General features: G+C 42.2%; 4 protein-coding genes across 5 annotated transcripts; all 4 read left to right on the forward strand.

Moving 5' to 3' along the window:
- The first annotated feature begins 1350 nt into the window (after window positions 1-1350).
- On the forward strand, window positions 1351-2189 carry LOC121773941. Its single transcript, XM_042170857.1, has 2 exons — window positions 1351-1878; window positions 2091-2189. The coding sequence occupies exons 1-2, from the start codon at window positions 1351-1353 to the stop codon at window positions 2187-2189; spliced, it is 627 nt and encodes a 208-aa protein (XP_042026791.1).
- Window positions 2190-4398: 2209 nt separating this feature from the next.
- On the forward strand, window positions 4399-9229 carry LOC121788607 (ACT domain-containing protein ACR12-like). The gene is made up of 10 exons (XM_042187255.1): window positions 4399-4685; window positions 5025-5085; window positions 5266-5388; window positions 6007-6098; window positions 6470-6554; window positions 6863-6922; window positions 7187-7242; window positions 7410-7515; window positions 7594-7662; window positions 8919-9229. The coding sequence occupies exons 1-10, from the start codon at window positions 4537-4539 to the stop codon at window positions 8979-8981; spliced, it is 864 nt and encodes a 287-aa protein (XP_042043189.1). The 5' UTR covers window positions 4399-4536; the 3' UTR covers window positions 8982-9229.
- A 381-nt stretch (window positions 9230-9610) lies between these two features.
- On the forward strand, window positions 9611-10495 carry LOC121788614 (germin-like protein subfamily 3 member 2). Its single transcript, XM_042187261.1, has one exon. It carries the CDS (start codon window positions 9750-9752, stop codon window positions 10392-10394), a length of 645 nt encoding a protein of 214 aa, XP_042043195.1. The 5' UTR covers window positions 9611-9749; the 3' UTR covers window positions 10395-10495.
- A 1371-nt stretch (window positions 10496-11866) lies between these two features.
- Window positions 11867-14675, forward strand: LOC121761262 (cytochrome c oxidase assembly protein COX15-like). Of its 2 annotated transcripts, none has more exons than XM_042156901.1 (7): window positions 11867-12152; window positions 12417-12763; window positions 13005-13230; window positions 13326-13574; window positions 13656-13766; window positions 13928-14059; window positions 14329-14675. In XM_042156901.1, the coding sequence occupies exons 1-7, from the start codon at window positions 11925-11927 to the stop codon at window positions 14497-14499; spliced, it is 1464 nt and encodes a 487-aa protein (XP_042012835.1). In that variant the 5' UTR covers window positions 11867-11924; the 3' UTR covers window positions 14500-14675. The 2 variants fall into 2 exon arrangements, with proteins under 2 accessions (XP_042012835.1, XP_042012844.1); XM_042156910.1 differs by having other exon boundaries at window positions 11868-12152; window positions 12465-12763.
- Window positions 14676-27527: the final 12852 nt, after the last annotated feature.

The following is a 27527-nucleotide window of genomic DNA, read 5'->3' on the forward strand; positions in this document are numbered from 1 at the left end:
AATATTTTTTATTTTTTTTTATCATTTTTTAAAATTAAATAGTGAATTTTAAATAAAAAAAAATCAAAGGCAACGGCTATGCCGTTGCCCAATCGCGTGCCGCCACGTCGCCTGCTCGCTGGCACGGCGCGAGCGCAGCGGCGACAAGCCTCGTCCTTGCCAGCGGCGCGGACGGACGCGGGGCCGGCGTCCACCGTTGTGCATGCTCTAACCACAATATTATGCACTTTCCATGTACTATATATGCATCCATATATTTTAATTAAATGTGTAAATAAACCTATTTTTTTCAAATAAACTAGTTTTTGGTTGTACAAAATTTGGTCGTAATTTAAAATGATTGAATCAAAATCTGTCGATTTAAAATGATTGAATCAAAATCTGTCGAGCTAGGATTCATAATCGGGTTGGAGACAAAAGACTCGCTTTCATTGAACATAACCTTCAAATTGATTCCCATGATTGAACACAATGAAGAGGCAAAGCCGAAATGGCAAAGCCAATCAAACTAAGGACGTGTTCGGTGTATTGGAAGTCACCAGAAATTGATTTATTTCTGCCCAATTATGATGTTCGGTGTGGGTTGTTTCTTTCGTATGGCCCCACATAAATGAGGATGGTCGCACTGTATGTCTCTTAAATGACATTGCCAAAATCTACACATCATGCGTGAGGTCTATTTTTTAACAAGAATGAAAACAAAAAATACATAGTGTTCCTTCCCAAATTACCCCCGCAGCTAATTTTCCCCCCTTTCCATTCACGCATTTGACAATTCCAGATCTGTGTAAATCCCTAACCCTAGCCAGCGGTGGCGTCGATGATCTCATCCCGTTTCCAAGATACATTCACGCTGTCAACACAAGCTGCAGCGAAGATCTCATCCCGTTTCCAAGCTTTGATTCTGTTTGGTTGAATTCGGGTTCCAATCTCTAGTACCCCGCGATTCACTATCGATAATTACGAGGTTCTATCAGGTGACAAGGGAATTTGGGTTTTTTATAGGTTGCTGGAAAACCAACATAGTCAAGACACGGATCACTTACAGAGGTACATACTGCCCCGTCGGGGTGAGCATCTTCGGTTTGCATTTGAGATTGCATTTGTAATGAAATCTGCGTGGTTTTTGTGCTAACTTCAATATGTGGGTGTTTTGATTATATAGGCCGCCATACTATGAGCCTTTGAGTTACATATAATTTTGAATTTAATTCCACCATTTCCATTGTTCTTCTGTTATGGCTTTTTTTTTGAACTGTGTGCATATGTATCATATAGAAAGATTAGGCAGGCACTTATTTGGTGATCAGCGTATCAAACATTTTACATAGCCATTGCGCCATACCCACGATGAGAACTCCAGTTAATTCCGCTAGATTACTGATGATGCTTGAAGACATCATGCTATTATACCGGGTAGAGAGCACAATTCTCGTTCAGCGTTACATCAGAGCCCGCACAAACCGTGCTAGGCGTAGGATCATTGAAAATGCGAGGCAGTACAGCTTGATAAGCAAGGTTCCTCAGCAATTGATACACTTGGAACGACTCATTCATGTCACTGATGTTGACTGCATAGCAAACTTAAGAATGGATCGCAACACATTTGGGAAGTTGTGTTGCATCCTCACTGAGCAGGGAGGCCTGAGAACAGGGAAATGCTTAGGCATTGAAGAACAGGTGGCGATTTTTGTCGGCATCTTAGCGCATCACAATAAAAACCGCGTTGTTCGTTTCAGTTTTATCAGGTCCGGTTCGACAGTGTCCCATTACATGAACAAGGTTTTGGGGGCTGTTTTGAGTCTTCACAGAGTGTTATTGTCGAAGCCTACACCCGTGCCGGATGATTGCATTGATCACAGATGGAAATGGTTCAAGGTATTTAATCTTTCCCCCCGGCAACATGAACTTGTTTTTGTGTGTAATATCATCAGTAGATGATTCCGCGGGGCATGGACGGGCATGTTTAAATAATTCCAGTAGATGTAAACATGATTCCAGTAGATGACTATGGAGGAGTCTTTTATTTCTCTTGCTTGTTTTGAGGCTGAGCTAATTAGAATGATTCCATGAAATAACTGCCAATGCAGTACGTGATAAAGGCTGGTGACAGTAAGAGCATAATCTGCGTGCTCGACCAAATGCCCCAAAGGATAACACACAATGTGTTTGACAAAATACTCAAATGAAACAATAATCAATTATGGAGCACAACTCTCGGCTGTATTGAATAAACAAAGTGAACAGAATAATAAATCCGCACACCAAAGCTTGTTCACATTTACAAAAATTTGACTTAAACACAACGGATTAAGCTTTACAAGTTCTAATACAGAGCCATGTCAAAAGTGTAGATTGATAAACTCCTCCAGATAATTATTCAATACAAAAGTCCAGATAAAATCACAACTTGTAATAAATATCTTAAGCTCGGCCAAATAATTTGCCATTTTATAAAATAATCCTCCCTTGTTTTTCTCAATACTCTTTTTTATCTTACAAATAGGTAAACCATATAGATGAAACATAAATTTGCCGAACATAAACAGAGGGAATTTCACCCTCTTCAGCTTAATTACTCTGATAAAAAGGACAAATTTAAGCTGAATCAGCAATTACCTTATCACGAAAAAAAAAATTCAAAACATTTTCAACGGAATTTTAAAATAATTCATCCAACAAAAACGGCAATCATTCTAATTAGCTCATTCCAATATATTTTCAACCCAACTCCATTAAATAAATGTTGTATGAATCAGTGCAGCATCAATACTTACAATTTAATTACAATATTCATTTTATACATGGATGCAGCGGTTATACTTATGATTGGATGTTAGGTTTTGCTTCAGGGAGTTGAGTAATTGTAGCACTTTTTGGTCCCATTGCTGTGTGGAGTAGTGTGCATTCAAAAAAAGAGCACATACTGTACAATAGGATCTGTACAAACTGCTCCTATAATAGAAGCACAGAAGTATAGCATATGCATCAATTCATACAATAGGAGCTGTACTAACTGCTCGATACATTGCAAAAAGTCTTAGCGCACATGTTCATATCCTAGTACACGATAACTAAATACAAAATACGCGTTTCAGCCTAATTCTGGAGGTGAATCAGTTTGGCATAACCGAGCTGTTACGAGGTTAGTGGCTTCGAAGCAGAGGTGAACTCGCCGGGTATTTTACCCCCTCAAACGGTTCGCCATCAACTATTTCCGGAAGATGTCGCACCTCCAGTTGATCAGGAGTCAACCAATGACGTGGGCATGTATTTCATAGACATTGGCTCGGATGGGAGGCTGGTAACTCTTTTTGAGTGTGGCCGGGTTTTGCCGAGGCCAGCTGCAGCGAAGACAGATGAAGCTGGTCCCTCTACTCGATCCCCCAATGCGAGTTCCGTTGCGTCAAACTCGCCTCTCCGTTGGTGGCCACACAATATCAGGCGTCCCAATGTCTAACTAAGTCATATAGTGATGAATAGGTCCTACACTGTACTATGCTAGCATATATAGTAATGCCATGGAATTGCATCTCATTTTGCCGGACCTACGTTTTGGGAGGTGGACAAAAATCCATAGTATTGTAATAGGTAGAGCACCGTGTTTTGGTTTGATGTACAGAGTCGTCCCTCGACTGTTGGTGCTCTGTTTATGAACTAAAAATATGCCTATTAGGTGATGTTTATGTATGCACTTGATATCGCTGCGCAACCGCGAGGCCTTCAACCGTGCGAATCGTGTAAAATACATATTGGCTTGCCTCTCAACTGGCAATTTCATAGCCGACTGTTGCCGAAATTAACGGCAACCGAGAATTATTCCACGAGTGCAGCTTTGCGAGGAACTCCATAAGGGATGCATCAGGAAACTATTGTACAGATCCGGTATCTCGAAACACACCTCATTTTTTTGAATGAGGTATACTTCTGGGCTTCTATTATCAGACACCTCGACATCAAGCACCCCGTGACGAACTTACGAATGCTTACGAAACACAAGTACTGATAATAGGTACAAACTATTATCAGGCCACATTTGATACCTCATTCGTAAGTTTGTACCTCAAAAACCGATTCCCTTCAAAGAAGTTCACCTGATTAACCTGGGAACCTCACACTCATATATTTGCTATTTTTTGCATAAATTGTGTACAGAATTTGGTATCCCAAATTTATCATGGTGACTCACTCTCACTTGCTCTGTTAATAAGAATTCGTCTTCGAAATTGGCATACTGCGCTGCTTAAATTGACTTTCCTTGAATTTATTTCAACTACGCGAGACATAAACTCCATTGAAATTTTTAAGGGCAAAATAGTCAATTTGAAATATCAGGCCTTTTATGTAATTGAAATAGCAGAAATTTTGTTCCTAATCTTGGCCCAAATATGGTACCCGAACGTATTCATCGACAGATGACGTCACAGATCACCCAATTTAGAAAAAACAAAAATATCCTCTTCAATAATTCTTCCTCCTTGCCGCTGCAACTTTGACACACATAACACACACTGGAAAATATTCGTCAGCAACCTAATGGCGATCTCGAAAGCCATCTCCATCTCCATCTCATCCGTCGCAGCCCTTCCGCCGAGTTTCGATTCCGCGCCCAGATTATGTCCACCGACTCCAAATTCTAATTTTTACTATTCAGTCATATCTCCAATTAATCTGTCCACGAAAAGGTAACCCCAAGACTTCACTTTTTTGTGCTGTCTGGGTCTTTCGTTATCTGGGTTTCTCGAATTAGGTTTATATCTATCTAAAAATCGAGTCTTGAGTGGTTAACTGCATTTTGTTTGGGTGATATATCGGTGAATTGCGTATATGGATGACTTTGATGTTAGTAGCATTGAGGTGATTTTGTTAATGATATCATCTATGGGTGATTGAGAATGATATGCTTGTTTAATTGTTTTAGTGGTTTAGGATGTGTCAACTTTGATATGTTATTGCAATTTACAATGGGTGTTTGCTATATGTTGGATATTGATGTGTGATGCATTGGTTGAAAATTTCTCTAGGAATGTGGCGTTGATGTGTGCCTCTATTGATGGAGTGGAGTCATTTGGTTCAATGTCGCTGGTAAGCCTAATCTTTCTGTAGAAAATTCATTGTTTAGGTTTCGATCGAAATTTGAATTGATGTGACTTGTGAATTTTTACTTCTCCATCTCTTAATTTGAAAATTTGTTAGGGAAAGTGCATTCATACCTGCTGAGTCTCTGTCCATATACCTAAGCTCTTAATGAAATTTCTATTGCAGAAATCTCTGGAGGAGAATGATTCTATTCCTATGCCTATTGTTCTGATAGATCAAGATTCTGATCCTGAGGCAACTATTGTGCAAGTCAGTTTTGGAGATCGCCTTGGTGCCCTACTTGATACGGTAAATTGACTTCTATTCTCACTGTAACTTTCTATGATCTTTTCCCAGCGTATGACACTGTTACCTAATCCAGAATCGTTGTCTTCTTTTCTTCGCTGAGGATATTAGTGATGTTAGATTGTTTCATATTTGATACTCTATTAGTAATAATTATGATACCGTGTCATGAACAGCGCTCTGATTGTTTTGGGAAGCCCTAGAAGACTTTAATGCAGTCATTACATTATTACAGCCAAAAGGAATACAATTTTGTCAAGATGATCCCTTACCTATTCTTGCGTGCAGGAGGGGGGGGGGGGTTGCATTAAAGTTGGCAAAAGGAATGTGCCTTATTTTGTGCTTGCTTCAGAATAATCTCACTTTTCTCCCAAAAAAAGATTTTGGTGCTTTTAGTTCCTGAATGATATTTTTGGTGGTTTAGTTTACTGCTCTATTATTTGATGTATGCATTACAAGATCTTATCAGACAGTGTAGCTTTCCGCTTATGATGAATTGATACAATTGTCTTTTTTTCTTAATCACGTGTGCGTGATACATTTATTGTGCTTTGGTTCTATCGCGTCATATTTCCCAGTTGAGAGGTTACTTTATCCACCGATATTCCTCTTTTATGACAGATGAAGGCACTGAAAGACTTGGGTTTGGATGTTATGAAGGGAACCGTTACAACAGAGAACTCAGTCAAACAAACAAAATTTTTTATCACAAGGTTGTGAGAAACACTTTTGTCTTGTTTGTTCTTGCTTTGTGGCTCAAATATCATGTTATCTGCTATATCATGTCATCGTGTTCTTCATATTTTGTTAATGGTTCCATAGATTTCGGCAACAATGATTTAATACTGTAATATATTAGTCAGCTAATGGCACAGTCACGTGAGATTAACTGAAAATGAGAACATGTAGATCTATATATTTTATCAATATTATTTTGTATAAATTGGACTTTAGTTATATCTCACGTTCCTATGAGAAGGGAGGTAACTTTACAAATAATCCTTCTTACTTTATCATGCTTGTCTGAATCAGTGGAATTTTGACACTGTTACTTGAGTGACATCTATTTGTATGTTCTCTGCAGGGCATCGGGGCGTAAAGTGGAAGACCCTGATCTCTTGGAAGGGATTCGTCTGACAATTCTCAACAACTTACTAAAGTATCATCCAGTATGTTTGTTTGTATAAATTTAGCTCACACAATTCTCAATATTGCAGAATTCATTGTAGCGCTTATGCTCTGTCTGGACCTGTTATTAGTGATAGCCTTTGGAAATACCTCATAATAATGACAATCTCTTCAAGCTGAACTTGAAATACTAAAATTGTTTCAACTAATTTACATCTGAATGTGATTAAAATTTAAATGTAAAAAATTAATTTAATTAATCATATGTCATAATCATAATTTTCTCCTCTGCAACATTTATTAGTGGATATTTGAACTGCCTAATTTTGTAGCTTGTGTGATATTTTAGGAGTCCAGCGAACGGCTTGCTCTGGGTGAAGTTTTTGGAATAACATCACCAGAAGAAAAGGTGGGATCAAATAAATATCTGTTTTTTATTTCTTATATTTTTTATAAGAGGCTACTTCCCAAATCTGTTTGAATTACATATCTTTGACTTAAAAAATGTGTGCAATTATTTCATCATATGATGTTTAGTTTTTCTTTGTAAAATCTATTTCTCTGAGGCTGGAGATCTCACATGTTTGTATGATTGGGTTTAAATTGATTTACTGATGCGGAAACTCATTTGACAATCTAATTTGTAACAATATATAGTATTTTCTAAGTGCAGGTTGCTGTCAATATCCCAACTCACATACAGCTTAAGGCAGATGGACCTCAGAGAAGGTATTGTTTCACCCAATTAAGATGGAAAATACTCCCTATCACTGGTTTTATGTTAAGGAATCCTCTGAGTTAATCCTGATTAAGAATCTTTACTTCGCAAAGTATTATTCGAATCCCTCATAATGTAAATAATGTGCAGTCATACTTTATTTTTGTCATGATTTCAGCTTGCTCTGCATAGAGACAGCAGATCGTCCAGGGCTCCTGCTGGAGGTGATGAAAATCATGAACGATATCAATGTCAACGTTGAATCTGCAGAGATAGAAACAGAGGTAATGTTTCTCTACATCTTTCTCACCTACTGCTTCTACTAGTAACGTTAGACTAACACAATGTATGCGACCATTCAGGGGCTGGTGGCCAAGGACTCGTTTCATGTCAGTTATGGAGGCGCTGCATTGAACAGTTCCTTGTCTCAGGTACTCGAACGTGATTGTTTTTCTACTGCCTTGCTCCTCCATACTCTCCCATGAAACACGGATATTTTCATATCCGTCCGATCAGTGTTGTTAATTTGGCGCCCGGGTCGCTCGGGTCACCCGGGTCGCCCAGGTCGAGACCATGACCGCCCCAACATGGGTGGGTTGATCGAGATGCATGGGTCGCGCTGGGTCGGTTGGGTCGGCGGGGTCAAGCGTTTCGGGTGGGTCGAGCGTTTCGGCTACGGCTACAGTGTTTTTGCGTTTTTTTTACAGAGATTGAATGAAGGAAGATGATGGAGAAGAGAGAGGAGAGAGGAGAGAGGAGTATAATTATGAGCCTTGGGAATAGAGTACATCATTTGTCACTATTCATTTGTTTAGTGGGATTAGGAAAATATAAAAAATTGACATAGTTTAGCTCACTTTTTTAGGCAGCAATAAAAATACTATTTTACCAAATTTTTGATTAGTTAAATTAAATCCAATATATTTACATGGATATATTGTAAATCCAATGTTTGGAGTATAATTTAATGGTGGAAAATGAGTATATTATTTTAGGAATAAATTAATATTGTTCTTCTACTATATAAACGTTTCGAGATTCAAATTGTACTATTTGAAGTTTTATTATTTTATTTGTATAATAATCTATTGTATTAATCAAATTATTTATTAATTTTTCTGTAATTATTCGTCTCATATTTTATATAGGTTTGTCTACTAATACATATTCATTTATTTTTTACTAATTTTTAAAATAGATTTCACATTCCACTCCTATTTTATTATAAGTTAATACTACATACAAAATGACGCACATTTCATAACTTTTTTCTTTTGACATTTTCAGACAATGGTTTCAATTATTTATTTTGTGATATACTTATGACTTATGAATTGTTTTGATATTTTGATAATTTTTATTTTCCACTTTATCTCTATTCACATGAATTGCGTCTACATTTATATTATTTGATATATTATAAACATTAGAGTAATATATTTATTTGATTTAATATTAAAAGGCAAAAAAATTAGCCTAGATTAGTGGGTCTCTCGACCCAGTCGACTCGTCGACCCGCGACCCGAATTTTCACCTTATCGACCCGGTGCGACCCTCGACCCTAACAACACTGCGTCCGATTCTTTTCAATTTTTTCATATCTAAATATAGTAGATGAAGCCATGACTCATGATTGGCTGTTTCCGTCTCTCTCTCTCCCTCTCTCATATGTTCTTCTTGATTGCAGGTTCTTGTGAATTGCTTGCGTTACTACCTGCGGACGCCAGAGACGGAAGAGGATAGCTATTAGAGGAACTGCTTTTCGACTGTACATTATCTCCAGCTGCAACTCTGTATGCAAGAAATTACTCATCAAGACTGCATGTAAACCTCTTTTCTCCAAATATGATTATATTTGAACTGCTACTGTAATGGGAGGAAGAGAGTTCCTTCATAAACAATATCTGTAACTTTGCATTGCTGTCAACCTTATGTGAACCTGTAATGAGGCAACAAGTCGAATTCGTCGACACAAATTAACAGTTATTCTCTTCTCAAGGCTTCTTCACTTTATGATTTTACATATAAAGTTTAAGATGAATGAAGGAATGCTCTCACTCTCTCACACACACAGCCAGATAATGCCTTGTGGTCCATTGGGGTGGGAATATACACATATTTTGCTTAAAAAGTTACAGATAATGAACAATAAACTACGTAAAAGCTGAGTAATCTGGCACTCATATAGCCATAAAAAAGAGCATGAGCAATAGCACAAGTGGTAGTTGTTGGTTGCCTCCTTGTGTATCTTTGTCATGAAGCAAACTACTCTCTCTCTCTCTCTCACATTGTAGACCCTTTTCTATTTGGAGTGTTAGTATCTTAAGAATGAAGATAACAACCTTTTCTAATTTAAAGTCAATAAATATGTCACAAACTTCTGCATATGGAGTTGGTCTTAAGAAACTGACAATAATTTCAGGTTCAAGAATATAGTCTCAAACACATTCTGATATTTTCAGATTCACCATCCAAAACCAATCCTTGTTTTTCCATTTTCATTCTTTGATAAAAAAAAATGATGATAAAAATAACAGCAATGCTTGCTCTTCTCCTATACACATGCCTCCTAGTCTCAGCTTCTGATTCAGATCCACTGCAAGACTTCTGCATCCCCAGACCTGAACTCTCGCCCCTCTTTGTCTCCTGCAAGAACTCGTCCCTTGTCACGGTGGATGACTTCGTATACTCTGGCGTAAAAGCCTCAGGAGACATGAGCAAGACGGGATTCTCGTCCATCCCAGTTAGTGCAAGCGTCTTCCCTGGCCTCAACACATTAGGCATGTCCGTTGTCCGTGCAGACTTTGAGCCCGGCGGCATCAACGTGCCACATTATCATCCACGAGCAACTGAGGTAGCGTTCGTGGTGGAGGGAAGAATCTATTCGGGCTTTGTGGATTCAGAGAACCGCGTATTTGCTAAGGTTATTGACAAGGGGGAGGTCATGGTGTTTCCTAAAGGTTTGCTGCATTTCCAGATGAATGTGGGCGAGGCGCGGGCCACCATCATCGGGAGCTTCAACAGCCAGAATCCTGGTTTGGTGAGAATCCCATCTGCTGTGTTTGGATCGGCCATTAAAGAAGAGCTTTTGGAGAAGGTCTTTGGATTGAATGATAGGGAATTGGCTAAGTTGAGGAAGAAACTTCTTACTATTAAGGTATAGCAGTAGCAGATTTCTTTGTGTAGAATTAATTGTTGCAACTGAAATTTAATTGTTATCAGAGAATCAAGTTTAGTTCAATGAAAGTTGAGAGTTATATGTTTTGCCTTTTTTCCTGTGCTGCCTATTTTATTTAGCATCATGACTAATTCATTCTCTTTGAAAAACAGTAGTTATGAAAGAAAAAAAAAACATGATTGGAAGGTAACATTTATTCGAGTTCTAAAGCATTGAAAGATATTAATAAGTGGATGAATTATTGTAAAATGGCGTCCAAAAAAATGAAGCGAACAAAATGTTTTGAGAATCATGAATTCGATGCCATGTTTGTTAAATTGGAACATTTGTGACAAACAAGATTCAAAGAAAGTGGTAACCATCATTCAAGAGTGCAATGCAAACTAATTATGGCCAATCAACACCCAACCCAACCCCTTTCTAATATAGTCATCATCACCTCTGTAATCACAAGACTATCGAATTTAGCTCTGGGATTTTGCATTTCAAATACCATCGAATAAACCGGTTCGTCCTCAGAGTGTCCACAATGGTGGCCTTCAAAGGCCACCATTTGTGGCCCGGCCACCAATTGTGGCTCCCATGTGGCCTTTGTAATGACAAATGTAAAAAAGTCAATGCAAATTCAAAGGGCCACCAAATGTGGCCCTCTAAAATGTTATTTTTTTTTACTTTTTTTAATGTTATTTTTTAATTTAATTTAATGTTATTAAATTTTAGTAGATTAATAATTTGGATAATAAAAATAATTTAATAAAGAGAGAAGTAGAGACAAATTTTCGTCGTACTATTAATAGGGGAAAATTCTACAACAAAAATTCTACGCCGCCGCCTCGCCTCCCACCGCCGCCACCTCGCCCCCCACCACCGCCGGTTCGGCGACCCCCGGTGGGGGCCTCCATCTCCACACTACCGGATGTCGGGGTCTCCGGTGTACCCATCAACTGTTCCCATGTGAATCTATCAGATTCAGACAGAGGAGACGTGGAGTATTGAAATTGGGAGGATTGGAATTGGGAGGATTGGAATTGCTGGGATGGGTTGTTGATCGCGTCCATATTCGGTCGGTAGTCCCCGAACCCCGAGTCTCCATACCCCGGGGAATTACCATCTCCACCTTGCATTTTTTGTAGTGTTTGAGAGTGTAAAATGAAGGGATTTGAAGTGTAGAATGAAGTGAAAAAATGGAAATGAGAGTATATATTTATAAAAAAATTTCGAAATAAAATAAAAAAAAAATTTATATTCCGCGGCCCAGCCGCGATTCGCGGCGCTTGCAATGGGAGGGCCGCGGCTCACACGGCTCAGCCGCGTGAAGGCCGCGGCCGTGGCTCAGCCACGCTTCTCGCCTCTCCGCCCCGGCTCTCGGCCTTTGCAATGGGGGGCCGCGCGCCGAGCCACGGGCCGCGGCTCCCCCATTGTGGACACCCTCATCTTCTTCAAAACCCCACCTAAACCCCATTGCTTGTGAGCAAAGCCATTGTCTAGCAAGGGAAGTTTTTTCCCATCCATACAATGATCGATAATCGATTGCTTCTGCTCTTACGAAAGTCCAGATCCGTAGCCCTCAAATTTTCTCCATCAAATTCCACAAGATGCAATACATTTTCCCCACTTTTTCAACTCTCAGTTGAGCCGCAATCCAGATTTTGTTCCTCGTTTCAAAGAATTATCCCTGGAGCCTCGGTCACACGAAGCTTAGTCGGCCGTGGTTTAAGATCGTTGCTTCAAAATGATAATAAGGTATTATTTCATTTTCTGTTTTCCACGGTTCCTTCATCTTATTTTTATAGTTGCCATCTCCCGATTTCTGCAATCAGTTCTATAGGATGATGGATTTGAGAGTTTGTTGGAAGTATTCCTTTAGAGTATGATTGATAGTTATCAAGGTGCAAATTGGAGTCAAAATTGCATCGTTTAGTTTTCAATTTTTGTTGCCTCTAGCAGTCATCTGCAATACTCTGGGATACCTTTTTTTTGGGGATTTATTGATGCATCTATTTTCAGATACAAATGGATGAGGTTGACAAACAAGTCTCTTATTTTTTCCCCCAGAACTTCTGTAAACCCTCATTCAGAAATTTCTCCTCTTCGGCATCTATTTCTTCTACAAGTACCGGAGGAGTGAAGCTTCTGGTCACTGCTGGGCCCAAAGCTCAGAAAGCAGTTGGTATTTGGCTTTTTGTATCTGCTGCTTGGGTCTTCAGTATGGTGGTACTTGGCGGTGTCACTAGGCTGACTAGATCCGGCCTTTCAATGACTGATTGGAAATTCACTGGAGGTCTTCCTCCTATGTCGGATGATGAATGGCTAGTCGAATTTGAAAAATACAAGCAATCACCTGAGTACAAACGGTAATTCACATATCCTCCAATTTGCTCTTGATTGATCTACTGGATTAGCTTTTGGAATAGTATGCTATGCTTAGAGATCCACTTATTTTTATTCATAAGATATGTTAGTATTTGTTTTTCAACAGATGAATTTTGCTTAACAATGTCTGCATTAGAATGCTCTTGAAAACGTGTGAATCGATTCTGTTATAGTTCCCGTTAGTTGGACATTGTCATGTTATTCCAATTTTGTCAATTGCAGGATAAATAAAGGGATGAATCTTGATGATTTTAAGTTCATATATTGGATGGAGTACGCCCACCGTATGTGGGGAAGAGCATTAGGCATAATGTTTGCGCTTCCTTTCTCGTACTTCCTCCGAAAAGGATATATTACAGTCGGACTGGGACTTAGGCTCTCTGGACTATTTGCTCTTGGTGCTGGACAGGGACTAATTGGGTGGTGGATGGTCAAGAGTGGTTTAGAGGTGACTTCCAATTTTCCAAAGCACTAAATTTTTACATTCCAATATCTTGAAATAGATACAGCTTTTCAAAAATGTGCTAACCTTTATTTTCTCAGGAACCCCCCTCTGAGTATACTGAACCACGAGTGAGCCCTTACCGCCTTGCAGCTCATTTGACATCAGCATTTGCTATTTACACTGGATTGTTTTGGACTGCTCTTTCCGTTGTTATGCCCGAACCCCTTGCAGCAGAATCTAGAGTGTGGGTTCAGGGGGCAGCGAAAGTCAAGCGTATTGTACTTCCTGTTAGCATTCTAGTTGGGATCACCGCTGTATCGGGAGCATTTGTTGCTGGCAATGATGCAGTATGTGTTTTCAGACTTCACTTTTACGTACCTTTTAACTTTGTCTGGTTGGGATGACCTTAAGATTACGTATCAATCCAGGGCCGTGCCTATAATACTTTCCCGAAGATGGGTGACACATGGATTCCGGATGATGTATTGGTCCTGAAACCGCTGATACGCAATTTCTTTGAGAATACTGCAACAGTGCAGGTAAGTGTCTTGTTGAACATTACATGTGACTCTTGTCAGTCATTTCTATCATCTAAAGTATGCAAGCATGGGTTAAATTACATATAAATACTCTTCTGTTTAGACCTTTAGATGTGCAAAGTGCTATTTTAGCTTCTTGCTGATGTTTATATATATGTCAGCTCGATCATCGAATACTCGCTACTGCATCACTATGCGCTATTGGTGGCTTGTGGTTGTATACAAGGAAACTCGATCTACATCCTGCAATACGGTCTTTGATAGGAAGCACAATGGGTATGGCTGCCCTTCAGGTACTAGTCCCCACTGAGACTTGTTTTCCTAGTATAATTGAACCGTCCTACCAGTACTGGGATAAAGATGCATATAAGCTCAGCTTGTGATTATATTCAGATCCAAGCTTTGATTGATACTCTATGAACTACATGCTGTCACGTCATAGAACTCTTCTCTAAACTCCTAAGTACCTATTAAATGTGTTAGTGTTTGCTGAACATTGTACATTAGATAACAAATTAAAAATGATGATATATTCTGTTGTTTATCCCCCCCCCCCCTGCAGGTTACCTTGGGGGTTACAACTCTTCTATCATATGTCCCTGTTTCACTAGGCTCTGCCCATCAAGCTGGAGCTCTAACTCTTCTAACTTTTATGATTCTTCTCAACCACACTCTGCGTCGGCCTTCGTTGCAACTTCTCAAGACTCTCCCTTCTGTTGTGAAAGCACCCTAGAAGATACTATGACAGTGGCCACATGTTTTCTACAGCTGAACTGTTATCAGCATGAATAAGATGAATGGGTTTTTAGTGGTGTTAGCAATGAATTTTGATTTGTTCATTTTTTATACCTCTAAACTAACCTGATTGATATGAGTAATATCAATAACTTTAATGACCTTTGTCTGTAATTCTGCTGCGAAGAATTTTAACTATGCTTTTTTTGGTTAAATTAATACTACTACTAGCTTTTACAGTTCGAAATCGCATTTGGACTTTTCCATGGGAATAAATTCGTCGTGCTCGATATCTTAATATTCAGTCAATCGGTGCTTTCCCACTTTTGAATGTTAGTCGCAGTAGATTATTATTTTAAGTTAAAGTAAACCAGAAGGGGGGCAGAACCATAAGATTAATTCCCCTCGGATGCAGCAGGTTAATATTACTTTACAAGATTAGATCTGTACACATTGTAGCCCTTTTTAAGTTCAAAAGTAGACGTCCAAAAATTGAATAGGTAAATCAAGAAATGAATACTTGGTTGGGCTTTGGTGAATAAAGAGTATCAAAATAGCCAACTTGGTCAAAAGTAAAAAAGTCCATTATAAATTCTCAGTATCTAATGTTTATCTATAAATTTTATTTTCGAACTATTATACTATGCTTAATGAATACATCAATCACATCCTCTCAGAATAAAGGGAAAATTCATCCCAAAACTTTCATTCAATATTTTTGGAATTCATCTAGACTTCATTTATGGTCGATGGGGTATAAAATGTAAACTAAGTAGTACTCCGTATAACAGAGGAGTCTATGTGCTGTAGGCATTAAGTATAACTAGGCGTGCACAAACCGAACCGGACGGGCGGTTAACCGCCGGTTCGAGCCCGCTAGTTCATGAACCAGAACCGGCCGGTGGGTTGCCGGTTCAAACGGGCCGGTTCAGGGTCGAAGGATGCGTGAACCGTGAACCGGCGGTTTACCGGTTTGAACCGGTGGTTCAACTGTCACGCCCGCATTTCCTAAGGATAGGAAGTACGGTGGACCGCGACTAGGGGAGGAATAAAGAAGCGGGGAAGAAAGGGGAGAACATGAATATTTGACCCAAAAACATTTATTAAAAGAAGTTCACTTCAAACATTGTACTAAGAAGACATTACTAAAGTTAATGTAAACAGAGTTAAATAAAAACAATGTATCGGATTACAAAGCAGCGGAAAAGACCAAAAGACAGATGATGCCGGGTATGACGACACGACACCATCCAAAAGACCAAGTAAAACACTCATTTGGCTTTCACTGCTCAACATCCGTCATCCCCATCGCCGCTCAACCTGCACATTAAGAAAACAACATGCAGGGCTGAGTACTTATTGCACTCAGTGGACACACGCCAAAATCATAGTTTGTCATGCCACATCAGTGTAACCTTGGGGTTTTAAGTGTAAGAAAATAACCCAAGTACACAAAATATATTTCATAAATTCGACTGCGCAGTCATTTTCAGATATTGCCACCCTTATTCCCACCATCATACACTATCTGATCCAACGGTGACAAGGGGCGTGGCCACACCCCAGGTCAACTAGACCGGCCAACTTGCTCTCAGATGGCTCCCGGTCTCGTGTATACTAGCCTGAGGGTTCGCAGCCCAACAGACCCGAATTCGATTAAACATATGTGGTAAACCACTTCAGATAGGTTTCAAATCAAAACAATTGGCAAGACAAACAGTTCACCTCCATAAACATTTCCGGAACAAAGTCCGTATTAAAAAAAAAAATAGCCCACATAAAAGTAGGGTAGAAAAGCCCACCTCGATTGCTTAGCTTTTAAAACAGTTCCCTTCAACCACACTTTCCTCGTAACAGTCACCCTTTTGAAAGATAAATAAATCGTGATTAGAGTCAGGGTAAACGAGGTTTAAACGACAATGCATGATTCCTACGTGGACGACTTCAACATCTAGCACGTTACCCGTACACACACTTAACAACATGTTATAAAACAAACACACAAAGCCACACGTTCGAAACGCACCCCGCACGCACCCGACACGCGTACGACGTACCTCAAAACGCGCACACGACACACACACACAGCACTCCAACCCTTGGCATACCCTTACTGTGCAAACGGCTCACTTGGCTCGGAAAAGGTTCGGAAAAAGGCTCGGCGTCTCGGCCTGGCTCGGTACCTCGGCCGGCTGTCTCGGCCACCTGGCTCGGCACCTCGGCCGACCGTCTCGGCCGTCCGGCTCGGCACCTCGGCCGACCGTCTCGGCCGCCTGGCTCGGCACCTCGGCCGACCGTCTCGGCCGTCCGGCTCGGCACCTCGGCCGACCGTCTCGGCTGCCTGGCTCGGCACCTCGGCCGACCGTCTCGGCATCTGGCTCGGCACCCGTCTCGGCACCTGGCTCGGCACTGACTCGGCACCGTCTCGGCATCTGGCTCGGCACCTCGGCCGACCGTCTCGGCTGCCTGGCTCGGCACCTCGGCCGACCGTCTCGGCATCTGGCTCGGCACCCGTCTCGGCCTTGGCTCGGCGCCTGGCGCGGTCCAGTGTACACTCACTTTCCTCCAACCTCCGATTCTCAAACCCTATACGACATACACACCACGCATTCTACATCCCAAAACACACCCAAACACCTGGGATCATCCCTTCAAAACTCTCCACAAAACTGCCCTAGGCTGAACCCTAAAACTCTCGGCCAACACACACGAAACTCTCGAACCAAACACTGATTTTCCCGAGCCATCCCTTGGCCAAACACACCCACATACAACACAAAAGCACAACACTCAGAAACACAACCATTGCACATGAAAACATCTCCCAAAAACATACAATTCGTGAATCTGCGCAGTTTACTTGCAAAAATCATAATAAAATCATACGACCTCCAAAGAAGCTGAAATTTACACACCACACCCAAGACACATCCAAGTTTATACAGTTAAAAATTTCGTACCAAAAGAAGATCGTTTGCTCAGTCAAAAAGGGGTCGGAACCCACTGTCAGTTACCATCAAAAACATGCTTCACACAAACACATAATCCCACAACTTATTCAGCATCTAACCCCTCCAAAACGTCCTACATGCATGAATTTCGAATTTAACAAGGGTTAGGGTTTGGGTTACCTTTCCCGGATAGTTCGAACGTAGATCAAACGCTTCCCTACTCCGATTTCAATTCGGTACGAGAGATATACCTTGACGAAACCAAGAATTCAGTGAGAGGGAGTGAGAGGGAAGAGGACCGAGAGAGAGAAGGAGAGAGGGGCTTACCGGTGTTGTGCACGACGCGAGAGAGAAGAGAGCTTGAGAGAGAACCGAGAGAGAAAAAGAATGAAAAGGGGGGGGGTCGGTTATGAGGGAGTGAGGGGGAGGTTGAGGAATTAGTGGGAGAGGGGGGGGGGTTTTCGAAAAAAAAGAAGAGGGAGAGAAAAAGATTTAGTTAATTAGAATTTTAATCCATGATTTATTAATTAACCCAATTTTAATTGCCTAGATAAATTATCTCACATCCACAACAAAAATAAAACAATTAAGATTTTCCACACCATATATTAAACACAAAATCACAAATCATCCAAAAAAATAAAAGAAAAACTTCAACATTTTCGGCTATTACATTCCTCCCACCTTAACAAAATTTCGTCTCGAAATTTGTTAGATTACTCAAACAGTTCTGGAAACTTCTCTCTCATCTTATCTTCTGATTCCCATGTTGCTTCTTCGATTCCATGATTCCTCCACCGTACTTTCACCGAAGCAATTGACTTATTCCTCAATTCTTGCACTCTTCGGTCCAAAATGGCCTCGGGCTTCTCCTCATAGCTTAGATCGGGATTTAGGACCATCATCTCTTCTTGGTGAACGATGTGTGTGGGGTCAAACACGTACTTCCTCAATTGTGACACATGGAAGACGTTGTGCACATTCCCAAAGCTTGGTGGTAAGGCCAATCTGTATGCTACCACACCGACTCTATCCAAAATCTCGTATGGGCCGATAAATCGAGGTCTCAGCTTTCCTTTCACTCCAAAACGGGTTATTCCCTTAGAAGGGGAAACTTTCAGAAAGACCTTTTCCCCGACCTCGAACTGTAAATCGGTCCTTCGAACATCCGCATAAGATTTCTGTCGATCCTGTGCCTCCTTGATCCTCCCACGGATTTGTCGGACAATCTCTATCATCTCTTCTACAGAGTCTGGTCCGAGAATTCTTCTCTCACCCACTTCATCCCAATAAAGTGGCGACCTACACTTCTTTCCATACAATGCCTCATATGGAGCCATCTTGATAGTCGCCTGGTAACTATTATTGTACGCGAACTCTACCAATGGCAGCACTTCTTCCCAACCCCAGCCTCGATCAAGCACCACGGCTCGTAGCATGTCCTCCAAGGCTTGTATCGTTCTCTCCGACTGCCCGTCGGTTTGCGGGTGGAACGCTGTACTGAAACTCAACTTAGTCCCCAACTCGCGCTGCAGGCTTGTCCAAAATCTAGAAGTGAATTTAGCATCACGATCAGATGTGATTGTCGCTGGAACTCCATGCAAGCGTATAATTTCCCGTACATATACCTTAGCCAACTGATCGGATCCATAAGTGGCACGAACCGGCACAAAATGGGCAGATTTGGTGAGGCGATCTATAATCACCCAAATCACCGTGTTCCCTCGCTGGGATTTTGGCAGTCCTACCACAAAGTCCATTGCAATATGTTCCCACTTCCATTCCGGAATCTCGAGGGGTTGCAATTTCCCATAGGGCCGTTGGTGTAGCGCCTTTACTTGTTGACATGCTAGGCATCTCTCCACAAACGCCGCAACATGCTTTTTCATACCGTTCCACCAAAACTGTCTTTTCAAGTCTTGATACATTTTGGTGCTCCCTGGATGAGCAGCGTATGGGGTTTCATGTGCTTCTCTCATGATTTCCATCCTCAGGCCTTCATCCTTAGGCACACACAACCTTCCCTTGTAGGTGAGACCGTTATCCGCTGCCTCACGGAAACTTCCGGGTTCACCCGTCCTCACTTCTGAGCGAATCTTTTCTAGTAACGTATCTCGCCGTTGAGCTTCTACAATTCTGGCTCTTAAGTCGGGTTCCATTACCAACGTGGCTACTATTCCTTCCACAGTCTCGGGTATTCTCACTACTTCCAACCGCATCTTACTGAACTCTTGGATTAAACTCTCCTCGATAGTAAGAAAGGTGGCCAGCTGAGATTGAGACTTCCTACTAAGAGCATCGGCCACTACGTTTGCTTTTCCCGGATGGTAATTTATACCACAATCGTAGTCCTTTACCAACTCGAGCCACCTACGTTGGCGCATGTTCAACTCCTTTTGCTCAAAGAAGTACTTTAGGCTCTTATGGTCCGTGTATATCTCACAACGGACTCCATAGAGATGGTGTCTCCAGATCTTCAAAGCATGTACCACGGCTGCCAGTTCCAAGTCATGCGTCGGATAATTCAGCTCATGGGGCTTCAATTGTCTCGATGCATATGCAATCACTTTCCCCTTCTGCATAAGCACACATCCAAGTCCCACCTTTGACGCATCCGTATACACCGCATAGTCAGTCTCTGGCTCTGGCACGGCTAGGATTGGTGCGGTGGTCAATTTCTCCTTCAACAACTGAAAGCTCGCCTCACATTCTGGTGTCCAAATCATCTTGACTCCCTTTTTCAGTTGTTGCGTCATTGGCCTTGCTATCTTCGAGAATCCCTCGATGAATCTTCGATAATAGCCCGCCAGTCCTAAAAAGCTTCGGATTTCGTTTTGTGTAGAAGGTGACTTCCACTCCTGCACCGCTTCCACCTTGGCCGGGTCCACACGAATTCCATCTGAGGTTACTACATGTCCCAGAAAATTCACTTCCTTGAGCCAAAACTCGCATTTACTGAACTTGGCATATAGTTTCTCGTCCCTTAGAGTTGCTAGGACGGTTCTCAAGTGCTCTTTGTGCTCCTCCTCGTTCTTTGAGTAAACAAGCACATCATCGATGAAAACTAGGACAAACCGATCCAGAAATGGATGGAACACGCGGTTCCTAAGGTCCATGAACACTGCCGGGGCGTTCGTCAGTCCAAAAGGCATCACGACGAACTCATAATGACCATATCTTGTTCGAAAAGCTGTCTTGGGTACATCTTCTCGCCGCACCCTCAGCTGATGGTACCCAGACCTCAAATCCATCTTAGAGAAGACTCCTGCCCCTCGAAGTTGGTCAAACAAGTCGTCTATCCTTGGTAGTGGATACTTGTTCTTCAGCGTCAGTTTGTTTAGCTCCCGATAGTCGATGCACATTCTCATCGTTCCATCCTTCTTCTTGACAAACAACACTGGTGCTCCCCATGGCGACACGCTAGGTCTAATAAATCCCAATTCCAGCAGCTCTTGCAGTTGCACCTTAAGCTCCTCCAACTCTTTTGGCGCCATTCTATAAGGTGCTTTGGATATTGGTGCCGATCCGGGCTCCAGATCGATCGTGAATTCTACCTGCCTGTCGGGTGGGGGTCCCGGCAATGCATCGGGGAAAACATCGGGGTATTCACTCACTATCTCCACATCTTCTATCTTCCTGTCTTTCTTCTCCTCCCCATTCAAATAAACAAGGTACGCTGGACACCCCTTTCTCATCATTGTAGTGGCTTGCAGCGCAGAGACAATGGACTTGCGTCGGCTCATTGGGATTCCGTGAAACTTCGTCGGCTCTTTTCCGGGGGTTTCAAACGAGATTTCCCTTTCTCTACAATGAAGGGTAACGTGGTTCTCCGCTAACCAATCCATACCCAAGATTATGTCTACGCTACCCATCGTCATTATTTGCAAATTATGAGCCACTAAACTGAGTTCACCTATTCCAAAGTTCACACATGCACAAGATCGGGATATATCTATAGTCCCGCCTACCGGTGAGGTCACACTCATAGTGGGTTCGGTCTTAACAGTAGGTAATTCCAAAGTATCCACACAAGACGTTGTTATAAAGGAATGCGACGCACCCGTATCAAACAGGACAACTATAGGCATATTGAGAAGTGTGCCCATACCTGCCAAGTTTCCTTGCCCAAAGGTTTCTTTCCCGTTTGCCGGCTGCTTCCCCTTCAAGGCGTAGGCCCTTGCTTGCGATGGTAATCCTTGGCGGCGTTGTTGCGGTGGAGGTGCAGGTAGTGCCTGGGATTGTGGACGGAAGCCTAACTGGTTCTGCCTCATTCCCATTCCCATGTTCTTACTCGGGCAATTTCGGAGGTAGTGGCCACTTCCACCACAGTTGAAGCACCTAGGGTCTCGACACTCTCCGGTATGGTACTTGAAGCACCTTCCACATTGAGGGTTCCTCGGCGGAAAGTTTGCCCTCGGTTGAAAGGTATTCTGTCTCCCGCCATTGAAGGGTGCATTCCTCATGTGTTGTGGCCTCTTGCCACCATACTGAGTTTGATCACCATCCCACCTCCTCTTCTCTTGGTGACCTGGCTGAGCTTGTAGTGGTGTCGCGTTTGTTGTCGCCACAACTCTTGGTTTAGGGAGTGCATCTTCCACGTCCAGTGCACAAGTCAAGATCTCCGAGTAGGAGAGTTCTCCTCGGCAAGCCAATGCGGCCTTTATCTCATCTCTGAGCCCGGCCCGGAACTTCACCGCCCATTTCTCGTCGGTGTCCATCAATTCGGGCGCATATCGTGCCATCTGCGCGAGGGCTCGGTCATATTCAGTTACAGTCATTCGGCCTTGGCTCAACGTGTGGAATTCTACCACCTTGGCCCGTCTGTACGTCTTTGGGACATACTTGTTGTCAATCTCCACCTTAAACTCTTCCCATGTTAGCGCTTCCAGGCGTGCAGGATTCATAGTCCTTTGCCGAGTCTCCCACCAGTAATCGGCAGCACCTGATAGTTGAAAGGTAGCGCCAGCAATGCGCTCCCTATCTGTGCATTCCATGACCCTGAAAATACGCTCGAGACCGCGTATCCACTCTTCCGCTTTTGATGGATCTCCTTGTCCATCAAATTTTGGGGGATTCTGCCTGGAGAACGTAACTATGAATCTTTCTTGTTGAGGCGGGGGTGGAGGTGGTGGTGGAGGTGGTGGTGGAGGTGGTGCCTCCACGTTGGGTCCTTGTCGTGGTTGGCGTGCACGTCTTGGCGGCATTCTGATTCAATATCCAAAAAGTGTTACTACAATTCTCATCCAAAATTACCACTTTCTCAAAATTTTTCTCATAATCTTCAAGTAGTAAGATGCAACACATAGGATATATATATCAAAATCCAAATTCTCATTAAAAGAAAGGAGGTCAAACGTTGTTCTCAAGAGCAGATCGTACTGAAAGCAAAAACTGAAAAGACAACGAACTATTCTAATTCTAGACTACGACTCTATCATCCTCATCCATAGGCCCTTCCTCCGGGTCTTCGTCATCGTCCTCCTCGGGGTTCTCTTGCAGAGCCTCCTCGGGGTTCCCTTGCGGAGCCTCCTCGGGTTCCTCCTCATAGTCATCTTCAAACCCTTGCTCACCCTCGTACATGCTCACATACTTGTCCTGATACACGATCCTCTCTTGCACATCCTGTGGGGGCTGTTCCTCTCGAGAGTCTACCAGTGCACAATACACGGCCTTCCGAAAGCCAGCCATGTCACCCACCATGTCATCGGTAACGGGCTCATGCCACGTGTACCTCCTCGCAGTTCTTTCAGCCCACTCCTTCCAGCTGTCAGGGAGCAATTCTATTAGCTTCTCAATGCCGTCGTGCTCTGTCACTCCGAACTCCTGAGCTGCCCTCCATAGGGTATCGAAGTGTGCCACGAACTCGATCAACGGTATGTGATCCTTCTTCCGGTACACTCTATAATCCCTGAGCACCCTCTGTGCCCTAAGTCTATCGCGATCACTCCGTCGCGGGGTTCGGAACATACGCGCCATCTATAGAAAAACAGAAACAACCGCCTCGCGTATAAAAACAGAGTGCATAACCGAAGAAGAGAGAGAGATATGTGTATGCAGACGTATCGCTGTTCTAAATCCAAGCCCGCTGGTGTTCGAAGGCCAAAAGTCCTTGTCTACTAGGTCCAAAAAGCACTAGTGAAATCCTATCACGTCTAAGTTCAAACATTCAAAAGGCCAACACATACTCACATAAAAGCTCACATCAACATTCACGTCACCATATCATCACACATCAGTCACATGCTTTCATGTACATTCGACACTCAATAACAGTTCATAATTCAAATAATTTCCAACTTTCCACATCGCTTTGTACCCTTCCACATGTCTCAACATTTACTTAAACTTTACACAAAAACATTTTCGAACCCAAAATCACAATTTCCTCCACCTCCATATACTTTCCAAAAATTCAAAATTTTCATTACCTCATTTCAGGTTGAGTGCGATGAGTCGGATGTTGAGCCAATGACACTTTTGAAAACTTAGTCAATTATTTATTTGACACAGGGATACACACTAAATCGAGACAGAAGAGACTCTTAGGTCCAGAGCAGAAAGAAAAACCTAGGCTCTGATACCACTCTGTCACGCCCGCATTTCCTAAGGATAGGAAGTACGGTGGACCGCGACTAGGGGAGGAATAAAGAAGCGGGGAAGAAAGGGGAGAACAGGAATATTTGACCCAAAAACATTTATTAAAAGAAGTTCACTTCAAACATTGTACTAAGAAGACATTACTAAAGTTAATGTAAACAGAGTTAAATAAAAACAATGTATCGGATTACAAAGCAGCGGAAAAGACCAAAAGACAGATGATGCCGGGTATGACGACACGACACCATCCAAAAGACCAAGTAAAACACTCATTTGGCTTTCACTGCTCAACATCCGTCATCCCCATCGCCGCTCAACTTGCACATTAAGAAAACAACATGCAGGGCTGAGTACTTATTGCACTCAGTGGACACACGCCAAAATCATAGTTTGTCATGCCACATCAGTGTAACCTTGGGGTTTTAAGTGTAAGAAAATAACCCAAGTACACAAAATATATTTCATAAATTCGACTGCGCAGTCATTTTCAGATATTGCCACCCTTATTCCCACCATCATACACTATCTGATCCAACGGTGACAAGGGGCGTGGCCACACCCCAGGTCAACTAGACCGGCCAACTTGCTCTCAGATGGCTCCCGGTCTCGTGTACACTAGCCTGAGGGTTCGCAGCCCAACAGACCCGAATTCGATTAAACATATGTGGTAAACCACTTCAGATAGGTTTCAAATCAAAACAATTGGCAAGACAAACAGTTCACCTCCATAAACATTTCCGGAACAAAGTCCGTATTAAAAAAAAAATAGCCCACATAAAAGTAGGGTAGAAAAGCCCACCTCGATTGCTTAGCTTTTAAAACAGTTCCCTTCAACCACACTTTCCTCGTAACAGTCACCCTTTTGAAAGATAAATAAATCGTGATTAGAGTCAGGGTAAACGAGGTTTAAACGACAAGGCATGATTCCTACGTGGACGACTTCAACATCTAGCACGTTACCCGTACACACACTTAACAACATGTTATAAAACAAACACACAAAGCCACACGTTCGAAACGCACCCCGCACGCACCCGACACGCGTACGACGTACCTCAAAACGCGCACACGACACACACACACAGCACTCCAACCCTTGGCATACCCTTACTGTGCAAACGGCTCACTTGGCTCGGAAAAGGTTCGGAAAAAGGCTCGGCGTCTCGGCCTGGCTCGGTACCTCGGCCGGCTGTCTCGGCCACCTGGCTCGGCACCTCGGTCGACCGTCTCGGCCGTCCGGCTCGGCACCTCGGCCGACCGTCTCGGCCGCCTGGCTCGGCACCTCGGCCGACCGTCTCGGCCGTCCGGCTCGGCACCTCGGCCGACCGTCTCGGCTGCCTGGCTCGGCACCTCGGCCGACCGTCTCGGCATCTGGCTCGGCACCCGTCTCGGCACCTGGCTCGGCACTGACTCGGCACCGTCTCGGCATCTGGCTCGGCACCTCGGCCGACCGTCTCGGCTGCCTGGCTCGGCACCTCGGCCGACCGTCTCGGCATCTGGCTCGGCACCCGTCTCGGCCTTGGCTCGGCGCCTGGCGCGGTCCAGTGTACACTCACTTTCCTCCAACCTCCGATTCTCAAACCCTATACGACATACACACCACGCATTCTACATCCCAAAACACACCCAAACACCTGGGATCATCCCTTCAAAACTCTCCACAAAACTGCCCTAGGCTGAACCCTAAAACTCTCGGCCAACACACACGAAACTCTCGAACCAAACACTGATTTTCCCGAGCCATCCCTTGGCCAAACACACCCACATACAACACAAAAGCACAACACTCAGAAACACAACCATTGCACATGAAAACATCTCCCAAAAACATACAATTCGTGAATCTGCGCAGTTTACTTGCAAAAATCATAATAAAATCATACGACCTCCAAAGAAGCTGAAATTTACACACCACACCCAAGACACATCCAAGTTTATACAGTTAAAAATTTCGTACCAAAAGAAGATCGTTTGCTCAGTCAAAAAGGGGTCGGAACCCACTGTCAGTTACCATAAAAAACATGCTTCACACAAACACATAATCCCACAACTTATTCAGCATCTAACCCCTCCAAAACGTCCTACATGCATGAATTTCGAATTTAACAAGGGTTAGGGTTTGGGTTACCTTTCCCGGATAGTTCGAACGTAGATCAAACGCTTCCCTACTCCGATTTCAATTCGGTACGAGAGATATACCTTGACGAAACCAAGAATTCAGTGAGAGGGAGTGAGAGGGAAGAGGACCGAGAGAGAGAAGGAGAGAGGGGCTTACCGGTGTTGTGCACGACGCGAGAGAGAAGAGAGCTTGAGAGAGAACCGAGAGAGAAAAAGAATGAAAAGGGGGGGGATCGGTTATGAGGGAGTGAGGGGGAGGTTGAGGAATTAGTGGGAGAGGGGGAGGGGTTTTCGAAAAAAAAGAAGAGGGAGAGAAAAAGATTTAGTTAATTAGAATTTTAATCCATGATTTATTAATTAACCCAATTTTAATTGCCTAGATAAATTATCTCACATCCACAACAAAAATAAAACAATTAAGATTTTCCACACCATATATTAAACACAAAATCACAAATCATCCAAAAAAATAAAAGAAAAACTTCAACATTTTCGGCTATTACATCAACGGTTCAAACCGGCGGTTCGTGGTTTGAACTGCCGGTTCAACCGAATTTTTTTAAAAAAATTATTTATAAAAATTGATTTTTATATTTAAAATCAATTTTTACAAACAAATGAATACAAGAAATTCGTAATAGCCCATATATATTTGATGGGCTTGCGAATTTATGAAACCATTCTTGGTTGTTTCTCTTTTATAGAGACATTCTTGAATGTTTTATGTTCCACTTTCGATGTGGGACAAACTCATTCTTGGTTGTTTCTCTTTTATAGAGACATCCTTGAATGTTTCATGTTCCACTTTCGATGTGGGACAAAATCATTCTTGGTTGTTTCTCTTTTATAGAGACATCCTTGAATGTTTTATGTTCCACTTTTGATGTGGGACAAAATCATTCTTGGTTGTTTCTCTTTTATAGAGACATCCTTGAATGTTTTATGTTCCACTTTTGATGTGAGACAAAATATGTTGAAGTACTTTCTTTTATAACTACATGTTTAGAGCATTCATTCATCTTTTTCCAATGTGGGATACAAAACTTTCTTTTGTCTTCTACTTTTCTTCATGTTTTGTATGAAACATATAAACAAAATTATTATTCAAATATATTCTTGATTGATAAAAATAAAGAATTATTGAGAAATATAATTTGTATATAGAAAATATTTATTTGTATAATAATTATTGTTAGGTTTATACAATTTGTATAAGAATTATTCTTTCAATGTATTATTTATTAGTTAACATATACATAAATTTATAAACATAAGCAAATTATTAATAATAAATAAAATATTAAGTAGTGTTTATTAATTTTTGTAAATAAAATATATTCATTATAAGTTGAAATACACT

Source organism: Salvia splendens, chromosome 2, assembly GCF_004379255.2.
Source record: "Salvia splendens isolate huo1 chromosome 2, SspV2, whole genome shotgun sequence".
Classification (NCBI taxonomy): Eukaryota; Viridiplantae; Streptophyta; class Magnoliopsida; order Lamiales; family Lamiaceae; genus Salvia; species Salvia splendens.